Genomic DNA, 19,747 nt, shown 5'->3' with positions numbered 1-19,747 from the left:
TTTACATAGTTTTTGAAATCACTACAATGCATACAGGCTGCTGGTGGGGGAAGGAGAAATCGTGACCTAAAAATTAACCTTTGCACTCATTAACGTTGTTACTGAATTCTGATATTCAGGTCACCATTATCTATTGTTTGTCTGATGATCTTTACCTGTATTATCACTTCCTTTCTGTACTTTTGCATTACTCTGTATTTAACACTAAAAGATCTTTAAAGCAAAACCCTTCTGTCTAATGTTATTTCACAATTGCCCTTGTTTTGTAAGCAGCTGTAGTTCCAAATAAAGTAAAGCTATTGCAACTCATTGAATTGCAAAAATCCTCACAATGTAATGAGCAGATGTCTAACTTGAAACTGGTTTGATGGGTTGTCAGTAGATAAGGACAAAGCTTCTACTCATACTTTTTACTTTGATCATAAATTTAAAGCAAAGATTAAAAGAATTGCTCTACATTGTCTGAAGAAAATCAACGTATTAGTTTTCAGCTATGGAGTGCAGGATTTTTAATGGCTGACCTTCAGTCAGATATTCCAAAATGCATTTTACACAGGAAATGGGAAGTTTGCATTTGGAGAAGTGTTTTACACTTCAGACATAGTCCACCTGTTACATGCTTTGGTTTGTGAGTTTGTTTTTGTGTGTTTGGTTGTTTTAAACAGAGCCTCTCTTCCAACAAAAACTGACTTAACACTCTCAAGCATATGAAGAACAAGTTTTAAGCTATTCCTAAAGTCTTCTTGCTTGGTGTTAGATCCATTATTATTTTAATTTAGTCTTTTTTAATACTTGTTTTCTACTGAAATATTCTGCTGAAGAACAGCAGTAATTCCATGCTTTCCTGAGAGAACCTTTTGGGTTCCCAAATAAACTAAAATTTATTTCTTGTATTCACAGTCATCTAATTTAACATGCTCAAGTGTAGCTGGTGCAGGTAGATTCTTCTATTTGCTTTTACCTTCTTATTCTTCCTTGTGAGACTCTTGATTAGCTTTGTTATTACATGTGCAGATCCTAAGGCAGGGAAACAGATTTCACAGAAGCTGAGTGTGTGAAGTGGGAGAGAAGCCAACATATACTTGTACGTGTGAAGTAAGAGCATCGTGGGCTGTCTGTAGTAAATTAACACGTGGAACAGTCTTAGTATTGCCTTTCTTCATTTAGCAGTTTTTACAGAAGCAGTGGTGTGGATGACAAGATGGTCAAATGTAAGGAAGAACAGAAGTAAAAATTACTATGTGAGGCATCCGTGTCATCTGAAAGTAGCTGAGATATACTCAGAAGTGACTCCTGAGACTAACGGAGCAGAAACTTCTTCAGCAGTTGCTCCTGTTTGTGTTAAACAACTTTATCTGTAAACTTTAGTTTGATACAGAAGATGTTCAGTCTTTAGTAGACAGCTTTGCATATTCAGATGTGACTTGTTTCTTAAACTAAAAATTTTCATATATAATTTAGGCCCTCTTCAGGGCATTCTTTAAACAGTTGATGAACTACTACTCTTCTATACACACAAAATGAGTTTATAACCACTTTATTGGTGGGCTAACTTAAATTGTTTTTTCTTTTGAATTCTGTATTTTAGAATTCTAAGTCCACGATTGTCTTAGATGAATCACATTTTCAAAAAAAAACAACCCTCATTTTCAGTAGCCTTGATGTCAGGGGGAAGGAAAGGGTTAGTATTGCAAGTTGGAATAGTATTAGATTATTGCTTTGGAACTACTTCCTCTGTTCTTTTTTGGTTAAGCCATCTGAAGTAAAAGTCCAAGTGCAGCTGGTACATGCACATGTATCTTCATCTTAGTATGGGGGGGGGAAAGTCTTCTGGTTTACAGACTCGTGCTGTACTTCATCAACAATTGAACAGTTCTCCTGAAATTTCACACTAGGATAGCATTCCCATAGTTATTTCAATTCACATATTAAAATGTAAAGCTATTCTTTTATTTCCGTGGCTGTACTGATGGCATCATAATGTGATGTTACAAAGAAATATTCCATTCTGAGTCCCAGGGTTAGTGCAAACTACTTCTGCTTGATTTTAATCCACTGCAGAAAAGCCTATGCAACATCACAGCAATACCAGTGTAGATCCAAGGGAATTTGGATCTGAATGCATTTCAGTTCATTATTTTTGGAGTATACTTAATGGAAGCTTCCTTTGGCACATAGGCATTTTGGACATCAGAATTATTTCTGCAAAACCTATTTTTTCCTATTAGAGATATTTGACTTGCATGTGTTTTTAAAATAAAAAAAATAAAAATCTAAGCCGTTTGTACACTTCTGTACCAAATCGTGGCAGCATTGGTTGTATGAACAATCTTGCTTGAAATACGTGTGTGTAAGGTCTCTTTGTTTCTGCTCCGCAGCCATTTTACCTACGTTGTGTAGGGGGGCAGGGAAAGGAGCGCAGAATGGAATAAGCTTTCTGGAGTTTGAATCCAGGTCACTTGGCCAGCTTCCAGGAGCTAGGCAATAATAGGCACACTGGCTGCTTTCCCTTTTTCATTCTTTCTTTTCCAATGATCTGAAACTTGAGGAGCAAAAACTAGCAAGTGGAATTACTCTGAATAAAATTAAAGCGTTTCTAGGAATGTACTCATTCTTTCCATTCTAACCTTCCTCAAGCAGCTAGAATATAATTCTTTGTCTCTACTGCTGTTGACTTGCTTTAAATTTTTTGGGTACTGTTTTTCCTTTGGTAGTAGGAAACAGAAACCATTACAAATCTTGATGAATCCCGTAACGTTAAAGTTTTTGTTTCAAGTATAGAGAGATGTTTCTACTATAGCAGCACGCCAGAAACGTTCTAGAGTGGGCATTTCATTCTGTTAACCTAAAACATGATAGCAATGCTATATGGACCACATATAAAGTGATCTAATCATCCATGTGCTATGTCTTACAGAAGATGCAGACTACAGTGCCTTTGGTACCGATACTATGACAAGGAAGAAAAATGTCTTATCGAATGTGTTACGTCCGGATAATCACAAGAAGAAACCACACATTGTCATTAGCATGCCCCAAGACTTCAGACCGGTGTCTTCTATTATAGACGTAGATATTCTTCCAGAAACCCATCGCAGGGTACGGCTTTACAAGTATGGAACTGACAAACCCCTGGGATTCTATATACGAGATGGCTCTAGTGTCAGAGTAACGCCCCATGGATTAGAGAAAGTTCCGGGGATTTTCATATCCAGGCTTGTCCCTGGAGGTCTGGCTCAAAGCACAGGCTTGCTGGCTGTCAATGATGAAGTGCTGGAGGTGAATGGAATAGAAGTTTCAGGAAAAAGCCTTGATCAGGTTACAGACATGATGATTGCAAACAGCCGTAATTTGATCATTACAGTAAGACCAGCAAACCAGAGAAATAACGTTGTGAGGAACAGTCGGACTTCTGGCAGCTCTGGTCAGTCTACTGAATCTAGCCTTCCAAGTAGCACACCAAATATTTTAGCAAATTTCTTGCAAGGAGAAGAAGAAAGCGATGAAGAGGACATTGTTATTGAAGACAGCGGTGAGCCACAGCAGATTCCAAAAGCTGCACCTACTAACGAAAGCATAGAATCGTTGACGCAAATTGAACTCCTTCATGAGTCAACACAAAACGGCTTCCTTCCTTCCAGCGAGATGAACTTGAATCATTCAGCAGGCAGCATTAGCATGGAATATGAAGTACAAGATCCAGATCATAAATCATTAGAAGATGGAACTATAATAACGCTATGAAATTACATTGGTGTACTTTGTACTTAGCAAGGATGCCATACATGTTTTGATTTGGTTTAATATGTAATATGTTTTATACCTCTCCATCTACTGAGCACTGCAGTTAGATTAAAAGGAGAAAAAAAGTAAATATGAGACATTCAAAATGATGTAAGTTGACTAACTTCAGTTAATTCTGCACTTCCATGTAAATACTTCACAAAGTTAGTTGATAACTGACTGAAATTGGATGAGGAAAATTTAAACTGAAAATGAAGGATAGCTAAGAGATGGCTGTGAGCTTTCTTTTAAAGGTACTTGATTATTTTTTTTATGTGAAATACTACTGGTTCTATAGAAGCAAACTTCTATTATTGTTTGAGGTCGATTATCTAATGTGCTGTGGTTTCATGTTCAACTGAAGTGCTGCTTACGTACGGTGGTGCTGCTTTAGCCACTTCATTCCTGTTCTGGTCTGCTGTTTCGGTGGTAGAGCTGTTTGTGTGGCTCTGCGTACAAGGAAACAGAAAAATAACCAGGAGGTGGGGTGGGAAGAGATTCTTGCTTGGTCGAACTCCCTGATTCATTGAGCGATAGTGGTAGGTGACAGGGGTCAGCACCCTGACAGCAATCAGGGCTTGGAGGTGGGGGCTTCTGAAGTTGTGTCCCTTCGTAAGTGAATGTGCAACCACAGGCTCATTAGTCAGGCACCTTTACTGTTCTTAATTTGCCTTTTATGGCCACGTTAACTTACTTTTAATGACACTACAATTTTTGAACTCAAATGTGAAAGTCTTAATACTTCTGTATCTCAAAGACCTGTTCTCATTTTAGTTTGCAATATTTAAGGATATCATTGGATTTAGTTGCTAATCCCAGTAAGTTTTAAAGAAATGAGATGTAAACAAAATCATATGGAAATAACATACTATGTAATTTATGTTAAAAATCAGTCCTAGTAGAAGCTGTAAAGATTTCTACTAGCAAAAGTTTGTTGTAGTGAATCTAATCTATGTGAAAAGTCACTTTTTTCAAACCTAAATGATTCAGAGCAGCTTAAATTGACTTAAATTCCTGGATTAAAAAAAAAAAGGCAGATTGAAGTCAGGATGAGGCTTTAATAGAACTTGACCTGTGTGTAATGAAAACTGTTTGTTCTGATGAACTTAACCGTAGATACTGATCTTCCTGTGCACCACTAATTGGGTGTTTTGAATCTTACAAAGTTGCTATATGTAAAGAAAAATACTGGTGACAAGTCCTGATACTGCAAATGTACAAGCAAGCATGCACGTAATCAGCTGCAAATTTACTAGGACAATTGTAAGGAAAGGTTTCTATTATACTTTCTACCCATTTGGGATCTCCTATTTCACCACTTGGCACTGTTCCCTACCTGACCCTATGTTGGGAACATAAGTTGTCACAGGAAAATGAGATAGGAACAAATAGGGTTGAGGAGAAGGATGCATGGAGCTTCTCAGCAGGGATCCAGCAGTCTAGGCCAACCTCTGAGAGAGGTAGGATGTGACCAGTTCTTGTACTGTGCTTACCAGAGCCAGTACTTCAGGTTTTTGGAAGCATGTTCTGCCCTGTGGGGAGACATAATGAGCAGGAAAGGAGACTAATCCTGTTCTTTTTCCCTAGTCTATCTTGGGGAAACATCTACCTCTGGTAACTCTACTAACATGAGAGTAATGCTAAGGCATCTGTAAAAGACTTCATAGCACATCAGAGGGTAAAACTCCATTTGTTTAAGCTCTTTGTAATTATACAAACAAAATTGCTACAGGTATTAGTGATGTTTAATTTTAAATTAATAATCTTAAGTATTTTCAAGCCTTCAGTAACATTGGAGTTCGAGTTTCATAGATGTCAAGGAAGGCTTTGTTAATGCCTCTTTTGATTTATGGAGAGTTGGCATAACAGACAATGGCACGCATTGCAAATGCAGGTTAGGGTTGTTTTGTTGGGTTGATTTATGGCTTCCTTAGTATGCATGTGGAGAGGCCCTGGAATGTTTTCCCACAAGACCAAGAATTTAAGAGTTTTACTTATATTGCTGATTATTAAAATGAAGTTACTACATCCTCTTAGAGTGAAATGAGAAAAATAAATCGTTCTGCAATGTGTAAATTTTATATATGCATATTTTCTGTCAGTGCTGCTCTACACTTCCTTTATTGAAGGAAGATTGTTTACTTTAAGATATCTTTTTTTCCTTTATCAAAAGACTTTCCTGTATGAAATCATCAGCCGACGGTGACTTTCATTTATTATGCTAGTTTGCACTTCTGTGCCTTTTGTTTACTTGAATGTATTGTGAATTATCGAAGGAACAAAGGCATGTGGATGAGAAATGAATGAGGTCCACAGATACAGAAGATGAACTGGTAGTGCACTTAATACAGATGTAATGTTTTCATTTGGTGGAAGTATATTCTGGGTCTACTGTGGTACTTTAGTATTTTGCAGCTTAGGTGCAAGGTGAGCTTACACAGGAGGGTTGAGTCTGAGACTGCTAATGTTACAAGGCAAGTCGTTGCTCAAGTACAAACACCCAAAGTGAGTGTGCTACCAAACTCTTGTGTTACCGAATTTGTGCTTTTAACAGATGCATGAATATTTTGGATATATATGCCAGTATTAAGGACTTGCAGAAATTTAACTAGGGTCCCACTATGAATTGCATGAGGATTCATCTCTTAGGACCTTTCCTGCAAACTGATTGATCTAAATACATGCGATAATATATTTTTTAACAAGTAATGTTCTGTTTTACAGAAATTCTGTAACATATGTAGTAAAACTAAGCATTTGGGACTTGATTAAAAAATTAAAAATTAAACCTTAAATTTTTAGTGTATTTACAGTTACAATGACAGACTGCACAGCATATAATCGCTTAATGCTGCAGTGACCATGAAACTTCTAAAGTTCTTCCATATCTTACTAATGCATATACTATGATGAAATACTTTTAAATTGTTACTTCAGGATGATCAACGGTTGATTATGAATGGCTAAATTTTATATATAAATGGTACTGGGGCTCAGTATAGGGTTTTGAAAATATGCTGATATCGCTAGCCTTTCATTCACTACCTCCTAAATTTTTAACATCTTTACAATTTTCTCCTTGGAAGAAAATGCTAAAAGACTTGACTGTTTTTATACAGATTTTTATCTTTAGCTATATAAAAAAAGAAATCCAGAAGTGATAGTGAGGTTGCTATGCATGATTGACAATATTAAGCTGCTATTAATGTTAATCTTTGTGTATTGCTGCATCATATATATGTAAACTGTATTTTCAATCCAGATTTTATAAATTAATTTATAAATATCCAAATTATTTCAAAAATGGAGTGGAAAACTAAAATTCCTTTGAGTAGTGTTATATGTCGTGTACATGCATGGGGGAAGTTGTTCCTTTCTTGCGACTGGGAGGTTTAAGTGCACCTTAATAGGAAAGAATAAATTCTTCATAGAATTAAGATGCATTTACTTTGAAGTTCTGCTAAGGTACTGGATAAGTCGAGCCTAACTGTGAATCATATGTTTTACCACAGCTGAATTAAATTTAGGACAATGTTCTCACAAGCTGTCTTTAACGTGTATTTTTGTGAATATTATGTATTTTCTAATTAAATTTTCCTTGCAATGTGATTTTTACATGAATGAACTTGTTTAAAATGTCAAATATCAGTATTTTTCTTACAACTTCAATGTATAATGTACATTGGTATCTCACTGAATGAAGACTGATTTTATGAAATCAAGCTAGCTGTAGTAGTTGTATATTAGTCTTATATTTTTACAGACTGGAATAATAAACGGATATAGAAATGAAATATTTTTTTCTCAATTACTTTTAGACAGGTAAAAATGAGGAAGAATGCATCTTTTGCTTATTCTGAAGTGTGAATCTAGATGGGCTTCAGTTTTCTCTTGGGCAGCTAAATGGATTCTGTTTTCATAGTGGTCGTAAATGTTTGCTTCCTCTGCTCCTTCCTCCCTTCCCCTGAAGCAAATCTGTACATGTGGAAAGCATGCAGGAGTTCAAGAAACTTGTCCTTCAGTCCTGTTGTCTGACCTGTGATGTGCTCATTCCTACAGTAGCTGCAAATAATCGATCTTGCATTGTATCACTTGCCTGAAGACTGCTTGTGGTAAAGTTTAGGACGTGAAACTGGGAGAATGTTCTTCATCCTCCTTCACCATTTGCTGCTGGCGATTTGGAGGCTTTCACTGTTAATGTAAGTATAACTGTTTTACAGTTTTTTAACTTGTAGTCAATCCACTTACAAATATTTTCTCCCATATCTAATGCATTGGCAGCCCTTGTAAACATTTACCTAGCGACAAAACACTTGAGTTTCTTTAGCCCTTTTGTGTAAAGCTTTTGTGCCTGCTGGTCTCAGGCCCAACCGTATGACTTCTATCCTGTACCTTCCTTTATACGTGCATGACTGTAGCTTCAGTTGTATGAAGAGTACTGGACATACTTGCCTATGAGGTAGCCATGGGAGGTGACAGAGTCTGCAAACAATACTACTGTATCTTAATAGTGATATGCTGCTGAAAGAACCTAGTTACTTTATCGTGCATTTGATTTTGAATGCCTTTTGTCTGGATGAAACTTCCTTGTACAGAACCTGACAGCTCGCCCCTTAAAGGAATGCTGAAGTTAGCAGGATGTTCTTGAAACAGTGTCAGATTTAAAAATTCATCCTGTATGAAAATTCTGGTGTGGTATTTGCACTTTGGGATTTTCTTTCTGTGTAACAGAATTGAGTAGTAGGGGACTGGTCATCCTGAAAAATGATATAATTCAAAAGGCAATACACCAGTGTGTAAATAGTTTTGTATGAGGAAATAAAATACCATCAGGTAGATTGAAAAAGTGCAATGAAACACGATTTCCACATCTTAGTATCTTTGAGTTACTTGATTCATAGTGAATTTTTTCCTCCCTAGAGGTCAAAAATATATGAAATTGTTTCATATACTCTCAACATAAGGTGTGCTTTCACAGAATAAGTCTGGTGTTGACTTACGCTCTCTGCAAATGTACTTCCTACAATGCTCTTTGGCTCACAACTGATGTTAAATGCAGGTACTACTTTTACAGAGGTAGGAAGTGCGCTTTCCAGCAAGGGTACAGATTCTGTGGCTAGACCATTAATATCCATTAGTGCTTCTGTGCCATCCAGTAAGCTTCCATGTCTGAGAGAATTTGTCTTCAGTAAAATTCACCAAGAGTCAATGGCATGAGGATATTGCAGCAGCAAAGACTAAGGGATGTGTCTGCAGGAATGCATAGGAGGTATGTATCCATGAGGATATAAAGCTTGATAAGACCTTTTTAAGTTAGACGAGAAGGCTGGACTAATGTTAATATTGACCTGGACTGAATCTGTAGGGGAGGCACAGTGCAGAAGCTAATTAGGGACACTTAAAACAAATGAGAACGAAATGTATACTTGTACAAATGAGCAATGCTATTTCTACAAATCACTGCAATCCCTACAGGTTGTTTTCATAAACTAATTGTAAAAGGAAGACTAACTTTTCCTGCTGCTGCCTCCTTGAGGAAGAACTGTAACTGTAAAATATCATGCAATAAAATGTGAGAACAATATTTGAGGAAAAACTACTTTGCAAGATGACAAGTTTGCTTTCCGTGACAGCAGTCAGTCTATCTAGCCATTAGCTGCCCAAAAAAGTCTTCACTCAGTGCACGATCAGAGATGTGAATGCATTCTGCCCTAAATATGAGAAAACAAAACTGGAGACAGGTCTCCTCACACTCGCCCATAAAATTCAACCAAGAAAAAGTGTCAGCATTTGTCACAAAGTGGGTCTTAAACTGGGACTTCATCTCTGCACTTGTACCCAGGTTGTACGTAAGCAAAAAGTAAAAGAAACAAGTTATAGCCACTATGTCAGTCAAACATTTACTCTATTTTGTGAGTTTATTGGTGCAAATATTTTACCTGCAAGTGGCGTTAATCTTCTTACCTTATACAGAAGGTGAGGTTCTTATCTTAACTCTCAAGCCAAAGGAGAAATACTTTGTTCTAAACTCTCAAGATCATTTCCTACCCAGTCTGTCCTTTAAATACCAACAGCATTTAACTTTTCTCAAGGTTTTAAGCTCTTAATGAGGTGTTAAAACTTCAGTTATTTTATGAAATTCAAAATTAACGTGTGGTTGCAGATAGACTTGCTTGGATTTTCAAAAGCAATAAATTGATACACATGGTATAAATACAGGAGAAAGATTGAGATTAGTGCTAAATAATACCCCTTTTGAAGTTTTCTTGTTACTTTGAGATTAGCTGTGGCTAAAACTCAAGTTTTAGACTTGACAGAATTATTTCTGGTGAACATGGTTGTTGTATGTGGTCATGCTGGAGATGAATCATAAGCTTTAAGGTAGCTTCGTAAACAGCTTCCAATACTAACATGCAGAAAAATATGCGTTGGATGGTAACAGTATTGTTCTTGGATGCTGTAGAAGTATGCAAGAAATGTTACAGCTGGTTCTTGGAGAGGTGAGATCATAGCCAAGACTTAAGAATTCAGACTCCTTGTGCAGCTATGATAGATCAGTTGTGTACTTTCCTTGTCAAATAGGAGGTAAATGCCTCTCCAAGGACTTAGTGTAGTATTCTTGATTTTAAAAGTGCTTTGGAAATATGAAGCATGAAGTGACTTGAGGAAGTACTTTGCTATTTTACCAGCATTTCTCGTTACAGCCATTTAGAAGTGTTGCTAATAAGATATAATTTCCTGTTCTTCCAATTAACATTTCTTTCCACTTGAACTACTACTTTATTACCTGAAAGTATAAGGAAATACCTTGCATTTCATCAGTGTGAGAGATTTATGCTGGGCTCTGTGTTACATTTAAGAAAGTATTTAAGAGCATATTTATTGCCACCCACGTTTCCTTTCTAGACGAGAACATGGTTCTTCCTCTGTAGTGCAATGAGTTTTTTCAGAATGCTTTCTTTGAGCACCTGGTGTAATACCCAGTTACTGATAAGAATATTTTCCTTTTTTTATAGTCACAGATGCGTTGGCAGTGCTCAGAAATGTGGAATAGAGTTCGAGGGACAGATGAGAATAGATGATATGACAGGAGCTAGTGAGGGTAGGGACGTCATCCAGTCCGGGGGTTCGTACTTGAATAAAAAAAATCTTATTGGTGTGGCTAAAACGGATGAATCTGTCTCATAATCTGGCATGCCTAAAGAAGTTCTTAAAATAAGCAGCCTAGTTTTTCACAGCTGCAAGACAAAATGGAGAGAAGATGAAACAGCAGAAAGCAAATAAGAGATGCTAATAGAGAATACAGATGCCCCAACATACCGCAGAGAGGAATACTTAACTTTGCAATAGCTAAATTTTTTTCTATTATTAGACTGATAGCTTAATATAAGAGATACTATCTTTACTTGCAAGCCCTGCCTCTTGCTTTAGACTCATGGCTGTAACAGCGTTACCTCTATGGACAAGAAGGGTATTCCTGTTGTGAGACACTGGATTTTTCAGTGACTTCCATTTTTTTCCATTTTTTCTTTTGTTTCTTTGCTATTATTCTGGATATTGCAGACCCAGTTAAAAAAAAAAAAAAAAAAAGTGGAGCTCCTGTCTTTCTGTTGGAAGATGCAAAGGATTTGGAAGCTTTATGCTGAGGAGAAAGCACTGAATATATAAACAGATTAGTGTAACTTTCTGAATGCTACATGAGGTTACATAAAAGGTTGGAACTTCAGTTCAGAGATTTTAAATCGTAGTAGCTTAAATCTAACAACATCCTTCATACTCTTTTTTTCTGTAAAACAAGAAAAGTAGGTATCTTTTTGCAAACTTAAAAGTAAATGGGATAAAATTAAATGCAAAAACTACTTGCAAAAGACAATCTGGGCATTTTATTAAATATTGAAATGCTATTTACTGTCTTTCAAAAATATTTCAGGTGGTTACTAGTTGGATCTGTATAATGTAGAAAAAATAAGATTCTTTGAGTTGTCATGCAAAGTTGGTAGCTTGAAAAAAATATCAGTAATTCAACATGTGTCTTTTCCTGTATTATGACTGTATTTATACTGATAAATTACTTGTTAGGATAGTGAATATAAAATATTTATCCCAATCTTATAGATAAGACAAAGGTCATGAAGCCATTTGGTCAAAGAGCCGAAATGCATCGTCAATCTTGTTCTTTTTAGCACTGTTTTCTTGAGAGGTTTCTTCTACAGTAAATAGTGACACTGCTAAAGCTCATGTGGACGATATAGTTTATACAGAATAATCAGGAGGGATCTAATTTAGTGGTATGCTTTTCCAAGCATCTAAAATAAATATTGACTTGCTGTGTTTAAACTTAAATCCAGAACTGCTAAGTGCAGTAAGGGAAGCAACTGATGTAAAAACAGTTAACAGTATAGCAGAACTTTACCTGTAAAGGCTTCCTACTACAAATGCGTGTTCAGTATTATTACATAACTGCAGCAGTGGGCTTTTTCTAATATGGGAATATTTCTAGTCTAGCAGATCTTGTTAAGTCTTTTCTTGACACTCCCCTGACTCTGTGGTTCTAAACATACCTCTTCACATGCTTTCTCCTATTTGAGATAACTTAGTTTTGTAACAGTTAATCTGTGATGTACAACAGAAGTCAGAACTATTCCATTCTGCTCTTAAAGCTTCCCAAGTATGCTTTCCAGATCTCACTGGAGTTTAATCTAGTGCACCTTTCAAACATACACAGTACAGACCCCTGGGGACTACAGCATAAATGGTAAAGGAGTGGCTGAGCAGAGAACAGGACTGTGTTGTTAAGGAGTGCAAATACATAGCAAGAAGTCTGCCCAGACCTGGGGAGTTCACAACTGAAACAAAGGAAACAAAGAGTGTTTGGAGACTTACGCCCAGAGATGCTATGTGTTTTCTCTCTATGCAGTGCTGGTCAGTGGAAGATCAGGTTTTGCAAATACCTTACGATTTTTCAGATAAGTGCTTTTTAGTCGCAACTGAAGCATAAAAGGGTCTGTCTGGTGCTATTGTCAGGAATGACATAGGGTAGATTCAGATCAACAGGGCTGTTGCTACTCAAAAAAAGGATCTTGGGGAGAAACCCTGCAATGTTAGCTCTTTTTTGTTTCTTCTTGTACCTCTTTAAGCCTGATTTCTTTGATCTTCACAGCAAACCACAGGCTATAAATTTGGCATTTCTTTATGAATGCTGAAGTGAATTTAAATTTCTTCCATTATTCAGCAATAATATGGTGTTGCCCAAATCCAAGAAAAGCTGTGGATGACAGTGCAGGCCTGTTGTAGTACTTGGCTCTGCAAGCACTAAAAAGTAGCTTTATATAGTATTCTTACAGTATTTAGTATTTATATAGTATTTTTAATAGTAATTCACAATGAGAATAATGCTCTGGTGTCTGGTTAGTGCTCTAGTTTCTTCAGGGAGGTGGGTGACGTTTTATCTAGCTTTGCTCAGGTTTGCTCTCCACAGTGTCTAACAGATTTTCCTCTTCCTGGGCTGTGGCTGTCTGCAGATGGAACTCCAATTAGATGTCTTAAGCAATCAGTGTGAAATTCTGCATGCTGCTTTGTCGCTGCTGCCACAGAGTCCCCTTGACCCTAGTATAAACGCCCCATAGGGGCTGTGTGGCCCGAGCACCTTTCAAGGGCAGGCAGTTTCTGACCCCTTGCAGCTGGGAGCAAGCAGACTCTCCCCGCTCCAGGCACCACTCCTCGAGGCACATTAGTCAGCAGGTAGGGCGGGAAGAACAGCTAATGTACCACGAACAGATGGCCCTTTCTGTCTCTGTTCGAACTGCCGTCTTGATCATCTGTCTTTGTCTAAAATGCTGCTTTGGTTTAAGATTGGACTGTAAAGGAGCCTAACGCAGGAAAATCCGGAAGGTTGCAGAAGCTTCCACAGCACGCCTCCTGTAGCTCCGTCTGTGGGGAGGATGCCAGGAGGTTTCGGCAGCTTGGGTGTGGGGTCGGGGCTCTGCTCTGCCTCACAGAAACTGGGCTGCAGGCTGTTTGAATTCTCATTTGCACGTAGGGAAGTGCGTGGCACAGAGCGATTACGAGCACTTAAAAGCTGCGCTGCTAGCTGCAGCCTTTAATATCCAAGTGAGTCAAAACGTGGCACTGAGTCCGGCACCTGATCTCTGACTATCTGATCTCCCCTCTAGCCTGCAGTGCGGGCTTGTTGAAGCAAATCACTAGAAAAAAACTTGATTTTTAAGCGTGGCAGGGGGAAGCTGCGCGGCTCCGTATGGCTGTGTCTGACGAAGCACTGTTCCGTGACTGAAGCGGCACGGCTGTAACCAACCCCTTTAAACAGCCGTGAGGCCCCCTCTCCTCAGAGAGCCCTCGGGGGGGCGGTGGGCGGCTGCTCAACCCCCCCCGTCTCGCGCCCGCTCGGCGCGCCCCCGCTGCGCGCTCCCGCCCGCCGCCGCTGGGTGGCGCGCGCGGCCCGCTGAGGGGAGGCGAGGCGGCGGGCAGGCCCCGCCGGGGGCCGTGAGGCGGAGCGGCGGCCGGGGGCGGAGCGGGGGCCGCCGGCAGCTCGGCCGGGACCCGGCGAGGCGATGCTGCGGCCGGGGGCACCGCCGGAGCCCCAGGCGGGGGCTGAGGAAAGCGAGGTAGGAAGGGGGAGGAGGGGGCTGGGGGTGGTGGTGGTCGGGGGGGCTCCCGGTGCCGGGCTGAGGTGAGGGGGGAGCGGGGCGGCTCGGCACGGGGCTCCCCGCGGGCACGGCTCGGCGACCTCCGCTCGTCCGGCCCCAGCTGCCCTCTGAGGGAGCTCCTGCGGCGCCTCCAGGCAGCGGGGATCGGCACCGACCTCCCCTCGGAGGGGCTGCCGGCTCGCTGCTGCTGCTGCTCCGGCGCCTTCCTCCGTTTGGCTGGGGGCTTTGGAGGGTTTTGGTGTGTTTTTGGTTGGGTTTTTTTTTTTTTGAGACAAGGAGCCTTTGCTAAAGGAGGGCCTAGTCGTCAGGGGTCTCCTGTGTCAGGGATGCGGTGCTGGGGCAAGTTGAGCAGCAGCTGGGCTCCTGAAGAGCAGAATAAGTGATTTCATGCTTTTTGTTTGTTTGTTTTTGAATGCAGATGGATGTGGCTGCTACTCTATCATTTGTTTTTTGTGGAAACCGAGTCCTCTGGCGACTAAGGTCGGGATCAGAGCGCTGCTGTGATGGAGTGGAAGGATGCTTAGCTTGAGGAGCTTAGTTGCGTGTGGTCACCTCTCGGACACAGTCTAGCTGCATAGCTCCGTCGGGATGGTGACAGTGGTGATCACTCACAGCACTCTCACCGTGCTGGTAAGGGCAGGGAGCATTTCAGATCCCTGAATGCAAAGAGAGAGGTTCTGAATTGCACTTGGTAGGTCATGTTCCCCTAGAAAAGAGAGGAAATCCATGAAAACAGAAAATTGAGAGCATTTTCAAGTATCTCCCTTTCTGACCTGCAGGTAGCTCCTATCTCACATGAGTCTGGAGATGATGTGAGGTGACTAACATTCTCTTCGGGCACATTAGTTTACAATTTTCTCTTGTAAGGAGAAAAAACACTAAAATTACTGTCTTCAAAACAGCTTTTTTTCTCCCTTCACTCTGGCAGTAAAGTGTTGGTGTGTTTTATATTTGTCTCCAGGAAAAAAAATAATGGGAAAATTTTTCCTCAGTTTCACTATGCTGAGTATTTTCCATATTTCTCTGCCTTTACACCGTCACTCCATCAGTTTCATCTTTCCAAATGTGGCTATATGCGCTTTGCAATAACACAGACCAGTTACATACAAATTTTGGAATCACTGTTCTGTTTTTTATGTTCAGTATTTTCAGGGAGGTGATATAATGCTTACTCTATGATATCCACATAATTTTCATGTGGTTAAACCACTGACAGCTTTTGTCTTACGTCTGGATTCAGATTCACTTCAGTAGTCGTCCAGGCATCTATAGTAGGCTGGAAACAAGTACTGCTAATGTTATTAACAATTACAAAAGCAAATTTCCCAGCTCGGTTAAGATGACATTGCAGAGTGAACTGCTTAGTAGGGAAGAAGTTTCACTGAAGTATTAGTTCATGTCAGCTGTTTGGATTCTGTTGGTTTTTTTTCAAGTACCACTCAAGCTGGTGTTAAATAAAGAAGACCTGCCAATTAATAAAAACAAGCTTCATGTATAGAGTTGTATGGCAGATAGTGTGTTTTTATAACTGAGTGCCAAGCCTGTTAGTTCGTTCAGGGAATACAGAAACTACTTGTGCTCTTTGCTACTTGCAAGTCATTCTGTTTCCTTCAGGCATTTTCTGCTGTTACTAAGCACTCGTTTTAGTGCCGATCTTTCTTGATCCTTGCACATATTGGTAGTTTGTTCAGAGCAGTGATATAATTAAGGTATTTTCCTACGCAGGGATTAATCATAGCTTTCGTGGCATGTTCTTAAGTGTCTCTTCCTGTGGGCTTTGTATTGCTAGCTCAGCTTTGTTGTGTATCACAAACAGTATTGCTGAAATCACAATGAAGGCTGTCGGTTCCTTTTCACAGAAAGAGTTGCCGTAGTTTAGCTTTTTATTATTATTATTTTGTAATTAGCAATTACCTCTAGCATATAATTCCTGATTTTCATTATGATTTTTTAATTTTGTGTAACAATTGTAGCAAATAAAACTATGATAATGATGGAATTCAAAATAAGGTATTTGTGGAGTCCAGTGGAAGATTTTGCTAAATGAAGGCTTCCAAGACTCTGCTGCATGGCATATTATCCTGCCTGATATGAAGATATCCTGCAAATTATTATGAAAGACTTCTAGTTTTATTCCTGAAATGCACTTGCCATTCTGCTCTTCTTGTTTTCCTCTTATGCATTGATTGTTTTTTCAGTATTCTGGAGCTGGCATAGGAGGACATCGTACTGAAGAACCTGATAATTTTCAGCAATAGTGAAATGTACCTTCCTGGTTGAGTTTGTTGCTATAAAGAGCAGTGTGATTCTCTGGCTTGGCTATTTTTAGTTTTCTGTGCCTACCTTTTCATCTTAATGACATGCTAGGAGAGCACTTCAAGTTCTGACAAAGGCAGCTTAACGTTTTGGCTGAAAGTGGAAGGCTTTTTTGGAAAACTTTGTAGAAGAGACTTAATGCTGTTTTTTTTTAAATGTTCTATAATGAGTAAGTTACAATGTTATATTCATGTATCACAGGAATGAAGGATTGATGGTACACAATACCTGACCCAAATGTTTGCATAAAGGAACAATCTTGAAATAAAAAAATAAATACATGTATCCAGGGGCAAAGCAAATAAATAGTTTCAAGGTTGCACAGGAGCATAATACTCAGGTTGAGGCGAAGTGAAAGTAGCAGTGGGGGGAGTTACGTAAGTTTATCTTATCTAGGGCTTGGAATAGAGAGGGAAGAGATTGCTGTTGAGGAACAAAGGCGTGTAAAGGGAAGTGGTGAGGAACAGATTTTACTATGGGTACAGTATATAATACGTAAAAGAAAGTCTGAAAAAAAAGCTAACCTCAAAGCTAGACTGCATGTTTTTCCCCTCTAAGTTACAAAAAGAAGTCATGGTTTTAATTATTTTTTGTTTTCTTTCCATGAATAAACAGGAGAATCAACAGTGGATAGAAGGGAACGTTAAAATGCCATCTGGAAGTGGTGCTGTTGTGCCTTTGGCTAAGGTTTTGGGATACGTTAACACTGCTATTGAAAGATCAAACGTCACTGCTCCCCTCACTACCTGTTTTCTTTGTCAGTACTAGCCTTAGTGTGGCTGTGTAATGAATTGAGTTGACAAACTGATCTGAGCTAACGTGATTTGGCAAAGAAATTAATGGTTAATTTTCAACTCAGAATAGTTTCTGATTCATTCTGCTGAGAATGTTTCTCCTCTCGCATGGAAAGTGTTGACTTTAGGGGCATAAGTGAGTGATGGAAGACGATAGACTATTTTTATCTTCAATGTCAGCTTATACAATTTTAAAGTGATTGTGAAATTGCTGTCTTAATCAAGGAGGATTTGCACCCCATGTTTTCATCATAGCTTTGAAATGTATTTAATGGGCTTTATTTCAGATCTTAGTGATAAATATACAATAACTCCTAGAATCACCTGCAAGGAGCTCGTATGGTCTGCTTAGTAAGTACCTAATTAAAGACAATTGTAAACGTGTTGCTTACGCTGTGATTTGCAGCAGGTCCCTCTTAACCATGTCTGAAGGTTTTGTAAATGTTCTGAGCCCATAAGAATGTTGTTTTCCTCTCTTGCAATTGATAAGAAACTGCTAATTATTTGTGGCCAAGTTTTTTTTAGACATATAATTTTGGCCTTTTTTTCCTGCCTACTCCTGCCTACTGTGCTTTTGTAGTAGCATGCCTTGAAGAAATAGTGTTAAGGTTTGTTTGCATCTATTTTCTATTGTTTTGTATTATTGTTGTCTTCTGTTATGTTTCAGGCTGTGTAACACTTCTTAGAGTAAAGACTAAGGACTGTGAATCTGTTTGGAATTAGCTTAATCTTATTCTTGGTGGTGTCAATAAACTTTGCTTCTGCCCTTAAACACATGCTATTCCACTGTTTGAATCTTTATGAACATTACGAACGCAAGGTGCTCATGGTGGGTATTTAGCAGTAACATATTTAGCTAGTAACGTCAGCAAGCTACCTACCTGACCTGAAGCGGGTCTGCACGTTTAGTCAGAGCAGGACAGTAGCCTGTACAGCTAATGCAACTTCATTACATGGATGTTTCTTTAATGCATCCCTATTAAATTAGTGGAATTTCCTCTTGCTTTGTAGTCATGCAATTCACGATAGCTACCATTGGACAGCCTTTTCAATGCTGTAAGTCTGGAATCAGCTCTGGACTATGTCTTTAAGCCATTTGTGCTAGCCCTGAACATGTGGCTGTGTGAGTGGCTTCAGGCCTGTGAAGCTGACTGCACAGACTTGCCAAGAAATGTCTGAGTTTGATAGAATTGTTCTGTAGGCCATCTGATACACGCACCACCCACTGCGATTGCTCTGCTGTAAAATACACTTAAAAAAGCTACCAATTTGTTTCTCTGCCTTATGAAGACTTCAAGAAATCAGACTTTCAGACTCAGAGCTTCCAATTTTCTTCCACAAACTGTGTCTTTCAGCAACATAAAGTCACTGAGAACTCTCTCTTACTTGAACAGAATGCATTTTTCTGTTGTTTAGCAGTGATCTTTCCAGAGCTAGCCTGTGTGTAGTGGGGTGAAAGAGCGCTCTTTCTTTTTTGAGGAGAAATTAGATGTGGAAATTCTGGTCCTTTATTTAAGCATGCAAAGGAGCAGCAGAAGGAAAACAGCTTTTCCACACAGAAATCTTTACTTCAGACAGACATGGAACAGATTGTTGGGAGATGTAAACTCGTGTTAGCACTACTGAAATCTATGCATTGATTTACAGCATCCATGGATCTCTTCTGATAAACCTGTGGAGTGTAATGTGTCTTGAGGTTTCTTCTGTCCAGATGTGTACACAAAACAGGGCTGGGAAACTTTTGTGGATAGGTTTTAAATCTTGTGTAACTGACATTACATTGTGAATGTAATTTGATAGCTTATATCACCATGGCGACTTCACATAAGAGTTCATGTGAGACACAGGCAGCTCAGGAAATAACCTCAACAGGCCACCAGGTGTGGTCACTAAGAGGACACAAAACAGCTTCTAACAGTTTCTCTGAGATGATACGTGCAAGCTTAACTCAGTGCTGCTCTAAGATAGTTGCACAGCTTTTGGGCCAAGTTGGGTCATGTTCCTGCTACTCGGACCATGGCCAGAGCTCCTGTGTTCTGCTCAATAGATATATATCCTCAGCCTACAGCGTGTCCTTTATATACACATCTGTGTTTGCCCTCATGAAAACAGGCACTGTTTTTTTCCGTGTGCTTAAGGCTTTTCTGTCACCTTTCTCTTCCTCTTTGTGACATCATAATTTGTCCTTTT

The 19,747-nt window shown here is 39.3% G+C and overlaps 1 protein-coding gene across 3 annotated transcripts in view; it reads left to right on the top strand.

The window, feature by feature from the left end:
• PARD6B (par-6 family cell polarity regulator beta) overlaps positions 1-18,329 on the top strand; it is a 28,025-nt gene extending 9,696 nt beyond the window's left edge. The window contains exons 3-5 of one of the 3 annotated variants that reach the window (XM_080558082.1): positions 2,918-14,405; positions 14,866-14,927; positions 17,379-18,329. In XM_080558082.1, coding sequence (XP_080414208.1) covers positions 2,918-3,744 — 827 coding nt within the window. In that variant the 3' untranslated portion in view covers positions 3,745-14,405; positions 14,866-14,927; positions 17,379-18,329. Of the gene's footprint in view, positions 1-2,917; positions 14,406-14,865; positions 15,078-17,378 lie in introns of all 3 variants that reach the window. The other 2 variants (XM_080558083.1, XM_080558084.1) reach the window with 2 other exon arrangements.
• Positions 18,330-19,747: the final 1,418 nt, after the last annotated feature.

Source organism: Anser brachyrhynchus, assembly GCF_964034855.1.
Source record: "Anser brachyrhynchus genome assembly, chromosome: 16".
Lineage (NCBI taxonomy): Eukaryota > Metazoa > Chordata > Aves > Anseriformes > Anatidae > Anser > Anser brachyrhynchus.
The sequence above is the reverse complement of the archived record's forward strand: the minus strand, read 5'-3'. Positions and strand labels throughout refer to the sequence as shown.